Source organism: Anas acuta, chromosome 3 (genome assembly GCF_963932015.1).
Source record: "Anas acuta chromosome 3, bAnaAcu1.1, whole genome shotgun sequence".
Taxonomy (NCBI): domain Eukaryota; kingdom Metazoa; phylum Chordata; class Aves; order Anseriformes; family Anatidae; genus Anas; species Anas acuta.
Genome location: NC_088981.1, coordinates 94,202,347 through 94,216,351, shown reverse-complemented (window position 1 = coordinate 94,216,351; position 14,005 = coordinate 94,202,347). Strand labels below are relative to the sequence as shown.

General features: G+C 35.8%; 1 protein-coding gene across 1 annotated transcript in view; it reads left to right on the top strand.

Moving 5' to 3' along the window:
- The window catches only part of MCPH1 (microcephalin 1), a 126,164-nt gene extending 114,797 nt beyond the window's left edge, over positions 1-11,367 (top strand). Inside the window, exons 13-14 of the mRNA XM_068678418.1 lie at positions 7,832-8,069; positions 11,098-11,367. Coding sequence (XP_068534519.1) covers positions 7,832-8,069; positions 11,098-11,153 — 294 coding nt within the window. The 3' untranslated portion in view covers positions 11,154-11,367. The remainder of the gene's footprint in view (positions 1-7,831; positions 8,070-11,097) is intronic.
- The last annotated feature ends 2,638 nt before the right edge of the window (positions 11,368-14,005 follow it).

The following is a 14,005-nucleotide window of genomic DNA, read 5'->3' as shown; positions in this document are numbered from 1 at the left end:
GAGTTGTATGTGGCACACTGGTATACCACTTCAGAGGGATACATGGCAGTGCTGCTTTATTTATATTTCAGTGAGTAAAAACCTACCCAATTATAAGTGGTAATTATATGCAGAATTTTGACACAAAATTGCAACTGCAGTTTGCAGTCTCATTACTGCCTGATGGTCAGCTGAGTTTCAATCTCTTGAAATTAGATAGCACTTAAGTGGACAAGTTCTTGAGACATCCCTGAAACATTTTCTCATCCAGAAAAAAAATCTTTCTTTCTTTAGCTAGTCTGTAATTAGAGGATTTTTTAATTTCAAAAAGAATTGGTTTGTGTTGAAACTGACTGCAAATGTATTGAATTCTGAATGTTTTTGAAGTTGAAGACAGTCACAGTAAAGTGACCACATCTTACAGTCTTAACAGAGTGTTTTTAAGTGATGTGTACTGGAATACAGCTCCTTAATTAGATGTCATGCTTAACAGGGAAAAGACTTATTGTTTTGCCATAATTTGTTTTTTATTAATCTATAGCTGATAATGTTGATGTTACATAGCATTTAAAAATAGTTCTAGCTTTGAAAAACAAGGAAATTAAACTAAAAATAAGTGAATTTGTTATCTTTTTTCCTGCAAAAATTTGCTCTGCCGGAAAAAATGGTTCAAAACATCTTCCAGTATAATTTTGAATGTCCGCCAAACAGTAGATTTATTTGCCAAACGTTTTCATACAGTATTCCCAGTGAGACTCAGTCTTTCAGAGAATAAATTGGTGAAATTAACTTTTCTTATCAGTCTATGGGATTTGAGAGAAGCAAGGTTGTCTGCCAACACATCGTGGAAAGAAACAGTATTAGCTAAATTGTCTGGTTTCTAGCTTTCTTCCCTTCACCCACGTCTTGGCCAGGAAACACTTACATGAAGGACTATGCAGAGGAGGGGAAGAAACTGTGTTTTGAAGAAGTTTCCAGATAATATGGGTCTTTACAGTATGTCATTTATCTTCTTTTACTTTCCTTTTTCAAGAGCAGACGTAGAAAGTCTCTTTTTTTTTCTGGAGTAAATTTTCCACCCTATCTTTTAAAAGTTTCTCTGTCTGCTTCTGGCTCTGGGCTCAGTGCATCTTCTACTGCACAGATGTGTATGGAGCCTGCCTGTGCATCGTCCCAGGCTGTGTGCATGTGCAGGGATGATGAGGTAGCTTGAATGAGCATTCAAGAACCGAGTTCTCACTTCTGTCTGTCTGATGCTTCTCAAATTTGACAGATAGAGAGCTTCTGTTTTAGCCAAAAGATATCGTTATCCAGTGGAAAAGTTGTTTCAATGAAGATTGAGAAACATGCATGCACTACTTGGAAATAATTTGTATGAATGCTGCAAATTGAGCTTTGCTCCGAGGATGAAAAGCAGCTCTATCAACGATAAATGCATTTTGTGCTAAACTGTAGAATAAGGTTATTGGTGCTACTGAGACACTAGTGTGACAGTGTGGCTTGATCCAGCTGGGGTCCTGTATCTCTGTGAAGTTTCATTGATTTACAAAAGATTTTTCAGAGCCAAAGATCTGTTTCTGTGTGAAACAGCTTGCTGAGTGTAATTTTTTTCCAGTAGTATGTAGTATGTAGCTTTTTACATGCTCTTTTATATGGGAGAGTACCAATTTATTTATCTAGTACAACATTTCAGTGTAATTTTTTATTAGAGATTTTAATCAATATTTAAATTTTTAAACTGTCAATGTGATTGAAAAAAATAAAACAACAACAACAAAAAACAGCAAACTGCTAAAGTAAATCACAAGGAAATCAAACCAAAATGTTGAGCTATTAATTGAAGTAGAAAACGTATGCCATACATTCTTCCTACAAAAATAGAGTTTCTGTTTTGATTAGTTGTTTTCATTCTTCTAATAAACCTGATATTTTGAAAGATGAAAAAGAGCATTTCTTCTTCGTCCTGCAGGAGAGCTACTGCATTGTTAACACAAACTTCCTTGATCCCGGTAGGGTCCTGCAGATTCTGCAAATTCCTCCCTGCAGGATAACAGGACTTTCAGAAGTCTGCACGCTGCAATACACCCTCTTTATCAGAAGCAGGCTGATGCTTCACTTTTGTGTATGTATGTGAGCCCTTGATCTTTAAATGTACATGGGGTTCCACATGTGTGTTTTCCTTTTAAATTTTTACGAAATGACGGACTGTCTGAAAATGCATGTAACCATGCAAGTGTAACATTTCCTAACCGTGCTGTAGCTTTGAGTGTGTTCTTCTCAAGGTCTCTGTACAAATTACAAAAATTGGAAACACAAATGTCACTTGGCCCATATATTTATCTGTACTGAAATCATATGAATATTAATATAACAGAGCTTCAGATTTCCCCAGCAACATTAACCAACTATATTAAATGGATATATTATTTTATGTGCCTCTTTTGTTAAAATTTTAGATTATCAAACTATAAGGGCTGGAGGTTTTGTTTTATCAATTTTATGTTTTTTATGACAGTAGCAGCAGAATGGTGAACTAATCCAAAGGTCAGATTCTTTTCTCCTTTGTGGAAATAAGTAATTTCTCAACAACTTCAAATGAAATAATACTTTATCTTTTGATACCTAAAAGGTATAAAATTAACAATCTTATGTCTGCAATTTTGTCTTCTACTTGCATTTGATATTTATTATTTTTGCTAATAACATTAATCAGTATGTAATTTATAGCTTTTCATAAGTTCAGTAAATAAAAAATAACCTGTTCAAATAGGTATTGCTAAGGTTTCTGATCCTATATGGATTATATATTATATTTTATCTCTGTTGAATAACAGAAATGACAAATAAAAGAATAAAGATTTACCATAACACTTACATTTATTGTATAATTCATGAACATGAATTATAATTATATCAGATGGCTACATTATATATTTTTTGACATTAGCACTTCACATTGGAATTATAGCCTCTAAATACAGTTTCTATTAACTGTAATAGTTCAGAACCATATACTTCATTTAATTTCTGTATAGTATTATTATTCGAATAGCATTTTAAACTGAAAACTTCTCCATGTGTTATTTTCTAAAAGTACACTGAAAATCATGTGCTGTTCATAGGACATTAGCAGTGTAATTGCTGAAAATTTTCCAAGTACTTCCAGAAGGATTAGTTTCCTTGCATTTTCTATTGCTTTAATTCAGGTATCTGTTCAGACATCAGATATACACGTACTTTAGGAGAAGTACATACATAATTCATGAAGTAAAAATAATTTATTACAGAAAACAAATTACTTTTTCTTATGTGGAATTTAAACTGACATTTGAAGGCAAGTTTATTTTAACTCTTATCCAATTGAATGTTTTCTTAAACCTTGAAGTTATGTTCTGATTCACGTGATGATGAACTGTGTGCCATTCCTTCTTGTTCTTGAGCTCAGCTTCTTCACAAAAAAAACAAATAAAACAAAACAAATAAAAGAGGAGGGGGGGAAGGGATGAACAGATTGATGTCTTATGAAAAATATAAATCAGATTTGGCTCCATTACTTCCAGCATTTCACCCAGCAAAAGCAAGCATACAATCACATATTTTTTCCCCTCTTTTGCTGTCTTCTGCTCATCTTCTCTTGCTGATGAGATTTGGAACCTGATTTAACAAATCGATAATACCTTTGTGGAACTTGATGGCTATTTCCTGAGCATCATACAAAGACCAAATCCTTGGACTTTTATGGGGTTTTGTGTTTGTTCCCGCACCCCACCCAGCCAAAGCTATTTTCATAAAGTTCTAGGCAAAGTTACAAAGTTTTGTTTTGTTTTAGTTTGTTTTGTTTTGTTTTAATACATGATCTTTTGGATTGTGGGGATTGAAAACCAATCATAGGAGAGAGAAGAGTCAGTGAAATGTATTTCTTTTTTATAATGAAGAAAAGTTGTATTTTATATTTTACGTTCTCCATAAGTTTTATTTCTGTCAAGAGCAATTTTTCCTTTCAAAATGTATGTTCAACAAACTTATATTAATGGTACACTTTTGAGACATGCGTACATATAACAGGTATTGTCCTGCCATTCATCCCGTTAGTGAAAGAATGAGAATCCCAATACTCAAGTTTTTAACAAAAAGAGTAAATACTAGATTCTATGAAATTCTCTTCTTCTATGAGATTCTGTTTTTCTGACCATTGCTAATGCATCTGATCAGAAAGGAAAATTGGTGTCACTGTCCAATATCATAGCAGGCAGTGGTGCTCTCTGTTATAGTACAGACTGACACATCTGTAACTATAGCTACCAACTCATACATACACAATTTGTGGAAATAATTATTTTTGGGGGTGTGAAGTTTTCCCAGGCTTAGTCTCATCTGAGGAATTATTTATTTTTTTTTTCACCACTTACCCCAAATCAGTACGGTTTCAAAGGGCTGGTAGCGCTCCTGGAGAGCCGTGAACTCTTTGATGTTGCAAAGGCAGCTGAGTCAATTCAGTGTACGAGCTAGATTGCACTGTTTAATCCCACAGCCCAGCAGTGTGTGGTCGGCTAGCTGCCTCTGCAGCAACTGGTGAGTACCATATTGTTCAGGTTAGTGGGCCAGGAACGAAAGCTAACCTTCCAAAATACTCCATGAGCTCTGAACTTCAATGCTACTGCTTTTCCCTGGCTAGAGGATGTGTGTGGAGATCCTGTGTGCTTGAGCAAATCTGAGCACAGCTGCAGTGGTGGTTCAGGTGAAGGAAAAGTAAATGTGAAGTTCTATGCTGAAGCTTTCCTTCACTGATATATCAGGGCTGTATTGTATTCCTACTTCATCATTTTGTCAAATGAGTTGGTAATACACACAGCTAGAATTGTAATGGAAGATTAAGAAAATCATCTCTATAGCATGTCCGAATTTCACTGTCCTGGATTCCTTTAATGTATACTAAACATGGAGAATAAATCAAGCTGTTTGTGAGCATCAGCTGAGGCAAGTGTTGGGTGCTCAAAGTTTGAGTTTCTTGATTTGGTGATTAGCTTTGTATGTATTTCCATTTATTATTAACTTCATCCAGAAGTTCCTTCTATATGAAGACCTATCACAGTTTTCATTGCGGAAGCAAGGAAATGCTTTCAGGGAAAATGGTTGAGGAAGTAGGAACACTGCTCTTTTCAATAATAATCTCTAAAATATGTGAAATAGCAGGATGGCAACAATTATATTTTGTCTTCTGTCTAAAACAAGTCCTGTTGCATTTTGAAGATAACAGCTTCTTATAACTAATCGTTTTTGTCTTTAAAAATGTGGAGTTCCAGGTTGACAAAAACAATGTAACATCCGTCCCCATGACTTAAACCTGATTTGTTTAAGGTAAACAAACGTTAAAGTCTCTTGCTAATTGTCTTTCCTCCATTCATTGCAGCTTATTCATCCAAATAAACAGTTTCAGAGATCTTCTCTTATCACACTGTATCTGTCATGAAGCTTTTCTGAGGTTGATGCAAAGGGACTACTATTTTTACTTGACTATAATTTGTTCTTTAATTCATTGACCATGTTTAACACAAGCAGTTTTGTAGTTTCATGACTGCACATATTTTTTATGATAAAAAATGAATGATTGCTGTCCCAGTAATACCAAAATCATCACACTGCTCCGTAGACACCCCTTGGAGATTGCAAAGTGTTTTATGTGCCTGAGCTAGTCCCATTTGATGGGACTGATCCACTGATCATGGCCTCAAAGGCTCACAAGGCCCATCGGCCAGTGATACTCCTACCAAATTTTAAATCTGATACCATATGTTAAAACTGTACAGTGCATAGTTTATGGTATTTCATGACATCAAAATGCCCAGCATCCAGATGTTTCTAGAGGAGCATTCTGCTCAGATGGAGAAAGGTGGTTCATACAAAGTCCAAAAACAGATCTGCACATGTGTAAAGTATCACGTGCCAACATATTTACAGCAATTGCAATCAGACATGCTCACCGCACAAACGTTGAACAATTCTCTGCCTGCGATCATTTGTCTGGCCAAGAGTTAATGCTCTTTCTCTGAACTGAGCTGGGGTCCTCTGAATTCTGCGATGTAACTCTGCTTTGATGCTGTGCTCGACAACATTATTTAGAAGCTGTTTGCCTTCCATGAGACAAGATTATGTGCCATGTCATTCATAAATCTAAGTTTGCAAAGGAGAAGAAAATACAGGCTATATTTTTGGATTGCACTTCAGGTTTTTTTGGCCCGGTTCATCCATAGCAGTCACTGTCTTTATAACTTGCTGAATTCAGAATACAAAGAATCGGTTTGGTTTTATTCTCAAGAGGGCAACCAAGGAACCAACAATAACAGAAAGCTGAATTCTGTATTGATGGAGGAGAGCTCAGAATTCAGCTTTGGATTGACTTGTCCAAGAATAGCACATAAGACAGTGGCACAGAAATGACCCGAGCTGTGAAGCACGGACTTCATGTTTCACTAGTGACCTGCCTAATTGGTCATAAGTGCTAAGGCAATGTATTTTGACTTTCATCTAAGAATCTATGAAGACTCCATGGAAGTATTTGGCTTTATAAGACCTTGTAAACCAGGTGAAGACTGTTTTAGCTGCACATCTGCAAAGCACATCTACTATTGCATTAACATTTTAAGTGTCTGGTTTCACAGTACTTTTGTGCCAGCACTGGATGTGCCAGCACTGGAGGAAGGAATCCACTCAACAAGTAGTTTCTTCAGCTACTGGTTACACCTCTTCACTGACTGCAGTTCAGCCCTTTTATGTAAACCAGATATATACAGTGTCCTTTTTGCTATGTAATGTGCTCATGTTGCTCATCTGTATGAAAAAATCTGAGCTATATGACCTAATATGAAACCTTTATTTTTGTTCTCATCTTACTCCTAGACCATTATATATTTTCTGAACTTTGTCAAGGGATACAGACTCATAAATGTTAAATACATTAATTTGGCAGGTCAATGGCAATCTCACTTTTAAGAATTTCAGGCTTGATTCTTCATTTATTTTAGTATTAAAACTTTATATTGCTTACCATGGGTTGTGCACTAGTTCTGTGCACTGCTTTCATGCACAGTGTACTTACAGTAAATGGTTTTAATTGCTGAACCACTTCCCCACCTGATATATACAGATAAGAAAATTTGCCCCATATAAATCAAGGTTTTTATTGGATAGCATTACAGGCTACACTATATTCACAGAGGACTTCCTTTTTTGCTTTTGTAGAGACAAAAGTGTTTACATTAAACAGTCAGTTTACTGTGAGTTCTGTTACATTTATGTCACTTCATGTATCTCAGAGAAAATGCAGTTGGTACAGGAAGACAGGAGGAGCAAAAAGGTTACAACTTCATTTAGACTGTCAATTAGATATATTTGTAAAGCCCCCAGATACAAGCTGATGAACAGTGTATATTGTAAAGGCTTTCATGGTTTGTATTTCTGCCAAAATACTCTAATTATTTAGAAAATCCTTTACAATGTCTATGTAAGGGCACTGTTATAAGAATGCAGGATTATGGTGAAAGATAATTCTGTCTTACAGGTAAGCCATCTGGCCTATGATTTAAGAGTCTCAGCTCTGGTTTTGGAATTATATCAGTCAAGTGTATCGTATATGGTAATTTTAGTTTCTGTATCAAAACAACTACATGTAAATAATAAAATACAGAAAATTCATTGTATGTTTTACCCAAGTTTCTGATAGATATGAAAAGTAAAGTTTGTATTCATGTACTCTCATTCTTTTTTTCCTGAATTAATGAAGAGAATGATTAGTTTTACTCTGAGTGGAAATATACCACAATGTTTATCATTTTCTTTGTTTCCTCACTTACAGATCTGCAGACTTCAGCGTCACCTATCAACAGGAAACTACCAGCAGAATCTCTTTTCAAACCAGCCTGTAATGTTTGTATCTCCCACCAGTCAGCCACCCTGCAAAAATCTGATTGAACTTATACAGCTGTCAGGAGGAAAAGTTTGTAAAGCCTTACGTCAGGCAAAAATCTGCATAGGAAAATACCCAGGAAAGAAGTACCAGGAAATAAAATGTTTATCAGAAAAATGGATATTAGGTAAGACACTATACTTCAACCCATATAAAATATTATGGAACACGTATTCAAAAATGGACTGTAAATTGTTTACTAAACTGAGGTTATGGAGAAGAAGGAGATGGAACAGACTGTTACAGTGATGTTTTCAATAAGGTTATCTCTGTGATGAGGACAGTCTGTTAAAACTAAGGCTTCTTTGTGATGATCCTGCTAGTCACCTTTTAATTTAATGAAGAACAAATTTAATCCAAAAGTATATATTTTTTTCAAATTTATCTTGTATATTATTGTCTCATTTAGAACAAACTAGATTATGGAAAACACTACAGGATAATTTATTTAAAAAAATAAATGTTTGTCAATTTATTGAGACACAATAAGATTTTTAACTGGTATAAACTGGCATAGCACTACTGAAATGCAGTAACAGGCACTCTCTGATAACCTGTCCTGAATTATATATTATACATCTGGCAGACAGTTTTCTGCAGACACTGATTTCCAATTGGAAAAAGTTTATCTTTAAAATCTTCTGTTAGTTTCCTAAGAGCTATTAGTCCATTGCTTTTCCATTATTCCACCACAGTTCTAAAGGTTATCTTACTGCAGGGATTCAGATGTAAAATTGCAGTATCCTCACCCTCAAAGAAAAGCTTTGATAATCTCCTTCAGATTCACAGCTTCCAGTCTGACACTCCCATTTTCAGGCAAGAAAAGGGTATTTTCCAAAAAGGGATCTTTTGCATACTGGAAAATTTTTAAATTAAATTTTCCTCATACACTATGTCACATCAAACTCCTCCCCACTCAAACTCTGGCAGTAACTGTACAGCACAAATCGATGTTATATGAGACTACATAAGTAAATCCTAATCTCTTGACTGTTAATGTTATCAGACCATGACTTAAACCCGAAAGAAAATAACTCAAAAGGAAGAAAGGTAAGGTGAGCCATAGGAGAAAAATACTTGTCTAAATGCAAGTGTTACTTGATACCTGAAGATAAAAATTGTGAAGAGTTGAAAGAGATGCACAAGGAGAAGGCATTGTTTACTGTGCCTTTCTCTAGCTTTGAAGAAGACTTTAAAGATCAAATGTGGCCAAAAAAGTGCTTTGGTGAGGATACCAGAGGTTTACACAGGACTAAAAATATTATATAGTAAATTAAACATAAAAGTTTCACATAGTAGTATTTCAGTGGTTAATTTCAGGTGTACAAATATAATAATCAAGAGTGGCATGCAATTCATTTTATAGTATATGCAATTTAATACCTTCTGCTTCTGCTACATAATAAATAAAAAGAAGACTAAGGAAAAACTGTGCCCCCTCTGTAAGGAAATGGAAGACTTGGTTACCGGGGAAATGGAGAAGGCTGAGGTACTCAATGACTTTTTTTGCCTCAGTCTTCACCAGCAAGTGATCTAGTTATACTACCCAAGTTGCAGAAGACAAAGATGGGGACTGGGAGAATGAAGAACTGTAGGAGAAGATCAGGTTCAAGACCATCTAAAGAACCTGAAGGTACACAAGTCCATGGGACTTCATGAAATGCATCTGTGATTCCTGAGGGAACTGGCAGATGAATTTGCTAAGCCACTATGCATCATATTTGAGAAGTTGTGGCAGTCAGGTGAAGTTCCCACTGTCTGGAAAAGGGGAAAGATAACCCCATTTTTAAAATGGAAAAAAAAAAAAAAAAGGAAGACCTGGGGAACTACAGGCCAGTCAGTCTCACCTCTGTGCCTGGCAAGATCATGGAGCAGAGCAGATCCTCCTGGAAACTGCTAAAGCACATGGAAAATAAGGATGTGATTGGTGACAGGCAACATGGCTTCACTAAGAGAAAATTATGCCTGGCAAATCTGGTGGCCTTATACAATGGGGTTACAGCATTGGTGGATAGGGGAAGCAACAGACATCATCTACCTGACTTGCGTAAAGTATTTTACACTGTTCCCATGACATCCTTGTCTCTAAACTGGAGAGACACGGATCTGATGGATGGACCTCTTGGTGGGTTAGGAATTGGCTGGATGGTCACACTCAAAGAGTTGTGGTCAACATCTCAATGTCCCAGTGGAGATCAGTAATAAGTGTCCCTTAGGGGTCAGTATTGAAACTGGTGCTATTTAATAATTTTGTTGGTCATGTGGACAGTGGGATCAAGTGCACCGTCACCAAGTTTGCTGATGACACCAAGCTGTGTGTCACGGTCAACACTCTGGAGGGAAGGGATGCCATCCAGAGGGACCTGGACAGGCTGAAGAGGTTGGCCTGTGTGAACCTGATGAGGTTCAACAAGGCCAAGTGCCTGCATCTGGGCCACAGTATCTCCTAAACTACATAGAGCTGGATTGACCAAGCTCAGCCCATCAGTGAATTGGTGGAGCTGTGTATCTGGCTGCAGGGAGTCCCACACATTACATAAAGGATCTGAATTCTGCGTGCCTTCTACAAATTTCTCAAATTTCTTTTGCATTCTGATGGTGCCTTTTCTGTTGCTGTGTCTTGCTGATGTGGTATGGTTATGGAAACTCCATCTAACAGATTTGAAATGATGAATCAGCAGAACTTGGATAAAAGAAGTATTTCTATACGGTACCTTAATGGATACAGGTCTTTGATCTTAGCCCCTCTCTCAGGAACATAATAATTAAAACAGTGGCTGCCTGTCCCTACAAATTGCTATCTTAGTCAAATAAATCAAATCAAATCTGAAGTTTTGTCTAATCTTTGACACTTCACTGTTGCAATCCAGTTCGTTTATGGTTATCTGCTGTTAGGACCAAATGCCAATTAATTCGCTCAGTGTTGCCCACAATAAAAAGCCCATAGGTATATAACACAACACTGTTTTTTAAACTTAAATAAATGCTGTTTCCAATTATCTGGCTGTTTGCATTTATTTTAGGGTTATTCTCCCTGTTTTCTCAGCTCCACTGTACTGTTTTGTAACAGAAATTACTCTGAAGTACATTGCTGCCTTATAATCTGTTTCTTGTGCACATGATCTTAAATAATCCTGCCTTTTTATTCCTTTTAGATTCAGTCACTCAGCATACAATATGTCCTATGGAAAACTACATTTTTCAGCTGTGAGCTAACTCAAGAGCTTCCATATGGCTGCAAGGAACCAAGCCTGGTTTGGCTTCAACAACAAACTAAGCTGTGAATAAAATTTCGAAGAGAATGCATGTTTATACACAGTGAAGTGTTTTCTACAATTATTGTAGAAAATATTACTTGTGTAATTGTTTATCTTGTGATTTTATTTTTTATTTCTTTTGTAATAATAAAGTTCTTCCCAAATAAATGTCATTGTGCTTCTATTTATTTGTTGAAGACCTTTGGACCTAGAAGTTGAGTGAATTGTTGTGTGCTGGGTGGAAGTGGAAAGATGCTTTCTAATCTCAAATTTGATCCTGTTCTAGTGCAGTTAAAAGCTGTCCGTGCAGTGTTAAATAAAGTTTATTTACTGCTAAATAAGTTTCTTTTAGTAAAAGGATAAGGTGGTTTATCGTGCTTAACTCACACATCCTGGTGTAAACTTGTAAACTTCTAAATTCATTTTTCAGAAGTAATCTTAACTCAGTAATTATGTTCAGATGCCTTCAAATGCCTTACATCTAGTCTGAAACCATGAACAGCTACTGATCCCAAGTCAAATGAGTTAAGGCAGCACGTCATTCATTCATACACTCAAATCTCTTGAAAATGGAACTCTTCAATAAATCCTTTAGGCATGTTTGAAAAATGTACGCAAATGTTTTAAATGTTAAAATCTTCTTCAGTATGAGTTTTTGTTTTTAGCAGGGATATCCAAATATAAATATTTGGATATAAGTTATGTTGTGAAATATTTGATTGGCTATAAATGCACAACCTCTTTTATAAATTTGCAGGGTTCATCAAAATAATATCATCATAGAGAATAAAGTATTACCCACTAATTTAACGGCAGCTTATACCACACACCTTCCAAACTCCATGCTCCCCTGAATACCGTCAAACAATGGAAACTGTACTAAAAACAGCAATTTCAAATGAATACTATGGAACAAAGTTCAATAACTTATAAACAATGCCATTCTTTTGCATTGTTATTACCTCTTGTTGGTTTTTTAAGGGATTTGGTTGCACAATTTCTTTAAACTTGAGGAGTATCCAAATTTTTGTCCTTCAGAAAAAGTTCAGCAATGTCTGTGTGTCAATCTTCTCCAGGCATAAATTGCATTTGCATAGCTGCTCTGTAAAATGCGTAACATGCTTCTTCATGGGAAAGCTCTAAATTATGATTATTTTATGGAAAATCAGACTCACATCATTTTCAGAACTAGTGAGCAGGTCTAATTTGAAAGGATGAGATCTGCGTGCTGTATAGCTTTTTTATAAATATAAAAGAAAATATAATTAAATGAAGTATTATGCTTGCTTAGTTTTCTGACATGCACATTTTTAATAGCATCTTACCTATAGGTTTGATACAAAAATTGGTAATCAGGTCTCTCTACAAATCAGGCTGTTTAAAACTGAAACTATTTACCTAATTACTGCACAGCACTGATAACATGGTACCACTCTTCATCCTTGACCTTACTAAACCTTTTATTAAGAAACTAGTTGCCTAGTCTTGCAGACCAAAATAGAAATACTTAAATAAGTTGTGACATGCGAACATACGGTTCCCAGTAAATAATAGAATAATTTGTTTGAATTATATTGCTTAACCTTGAATATTACGACCTCCTAGTTTATTTTGTAGTCATTTTCTAAGAGTACTATACACAGAAATCTGTCACTATTAATTTATGCAATGTAACATTCCAAATCCGTTTTCTCATAAATCTTCTTGAGATGAATCTCGACTATTTAAATTGTAAATTCTTGGATCAACTTGTTGGTCTTTATTAGTCACACATGTAACAGACTTGACAGTGAAAAGCCTAATATACTTTTGTTTTAATTGAAATGTTTCAGGTAAAGCAATCCATCAATTGAGATAATTTTAGCTCAAATTATGTGGATTGATAAAAATCCCTATATCTGCTGGCTGCTCTTGACAAATCTCCTGTACTATGTACAGCAGCAGGTAAATGCAGCCAGCAGGAAATTAAATGCCTAATTTTGGTCTCCCGTTGTTGATAAGTGGTGTGCTGAATATATATATACTGACTGCTGCTTGGTATGAGGACACTGCAAATACAGGGGTGATTAGAATTAAATCCAGAGATTAGCATGTTGTACAGGCAGCAAAATTAAGTACTATTTCATTTTTTATAGTCAGGAGTCTTTCCAAAACACCGTGCTTCACTGAGGTTCTGCCATACACAAACTGCTGCACACTGCTGTGCTAAATGCTCACCTTAGCAGGAAACCTTCCTTTTTAATTTCCTTTTTTTTTTTTTTTCTTTTTTTTTAATGTCAGGCTTTCATGTGGAAGAGAGGTTTTCTTAACCTTAGCTTTTTTAACCTGCATTAGTGTTTTTGCCATTCACTTGTGAAAACGACTTAGCTGCTGTCTCTCCTCAGAGGGCTCCTGTACCCCAGCTCAGTGATGTCTCCAGATAAATCACATCACTATAATCAAAGAATTTTCTAAGTTAGCCTAATTTGATTAGGAATCTGTTTAAAACAAAAATAAGTAGAAAAGCCAAAATAAGTATTATTCCTTCCTGAGATTCACACTGGCTGAGTTCATTCCTAAAAGTAGCTTAACTCCCAGCACAGGTCCTATTTTAACTCATTCCACTTGCATTGGTGGTACAGATGATATCACTTGGCTGCACAGATCATCACTACCCCTTCCCTTCTTCCTTTTCCATAGATAAAAAGAATTTTTACCACACTTTGCATAATTCACTGGACAATCACATTGGCAATTGCAGAAGTACTTAGGACAAACCCAGGCATGACATTGCATAATGTGTGTCTTAGACTGTATCAACTAAATA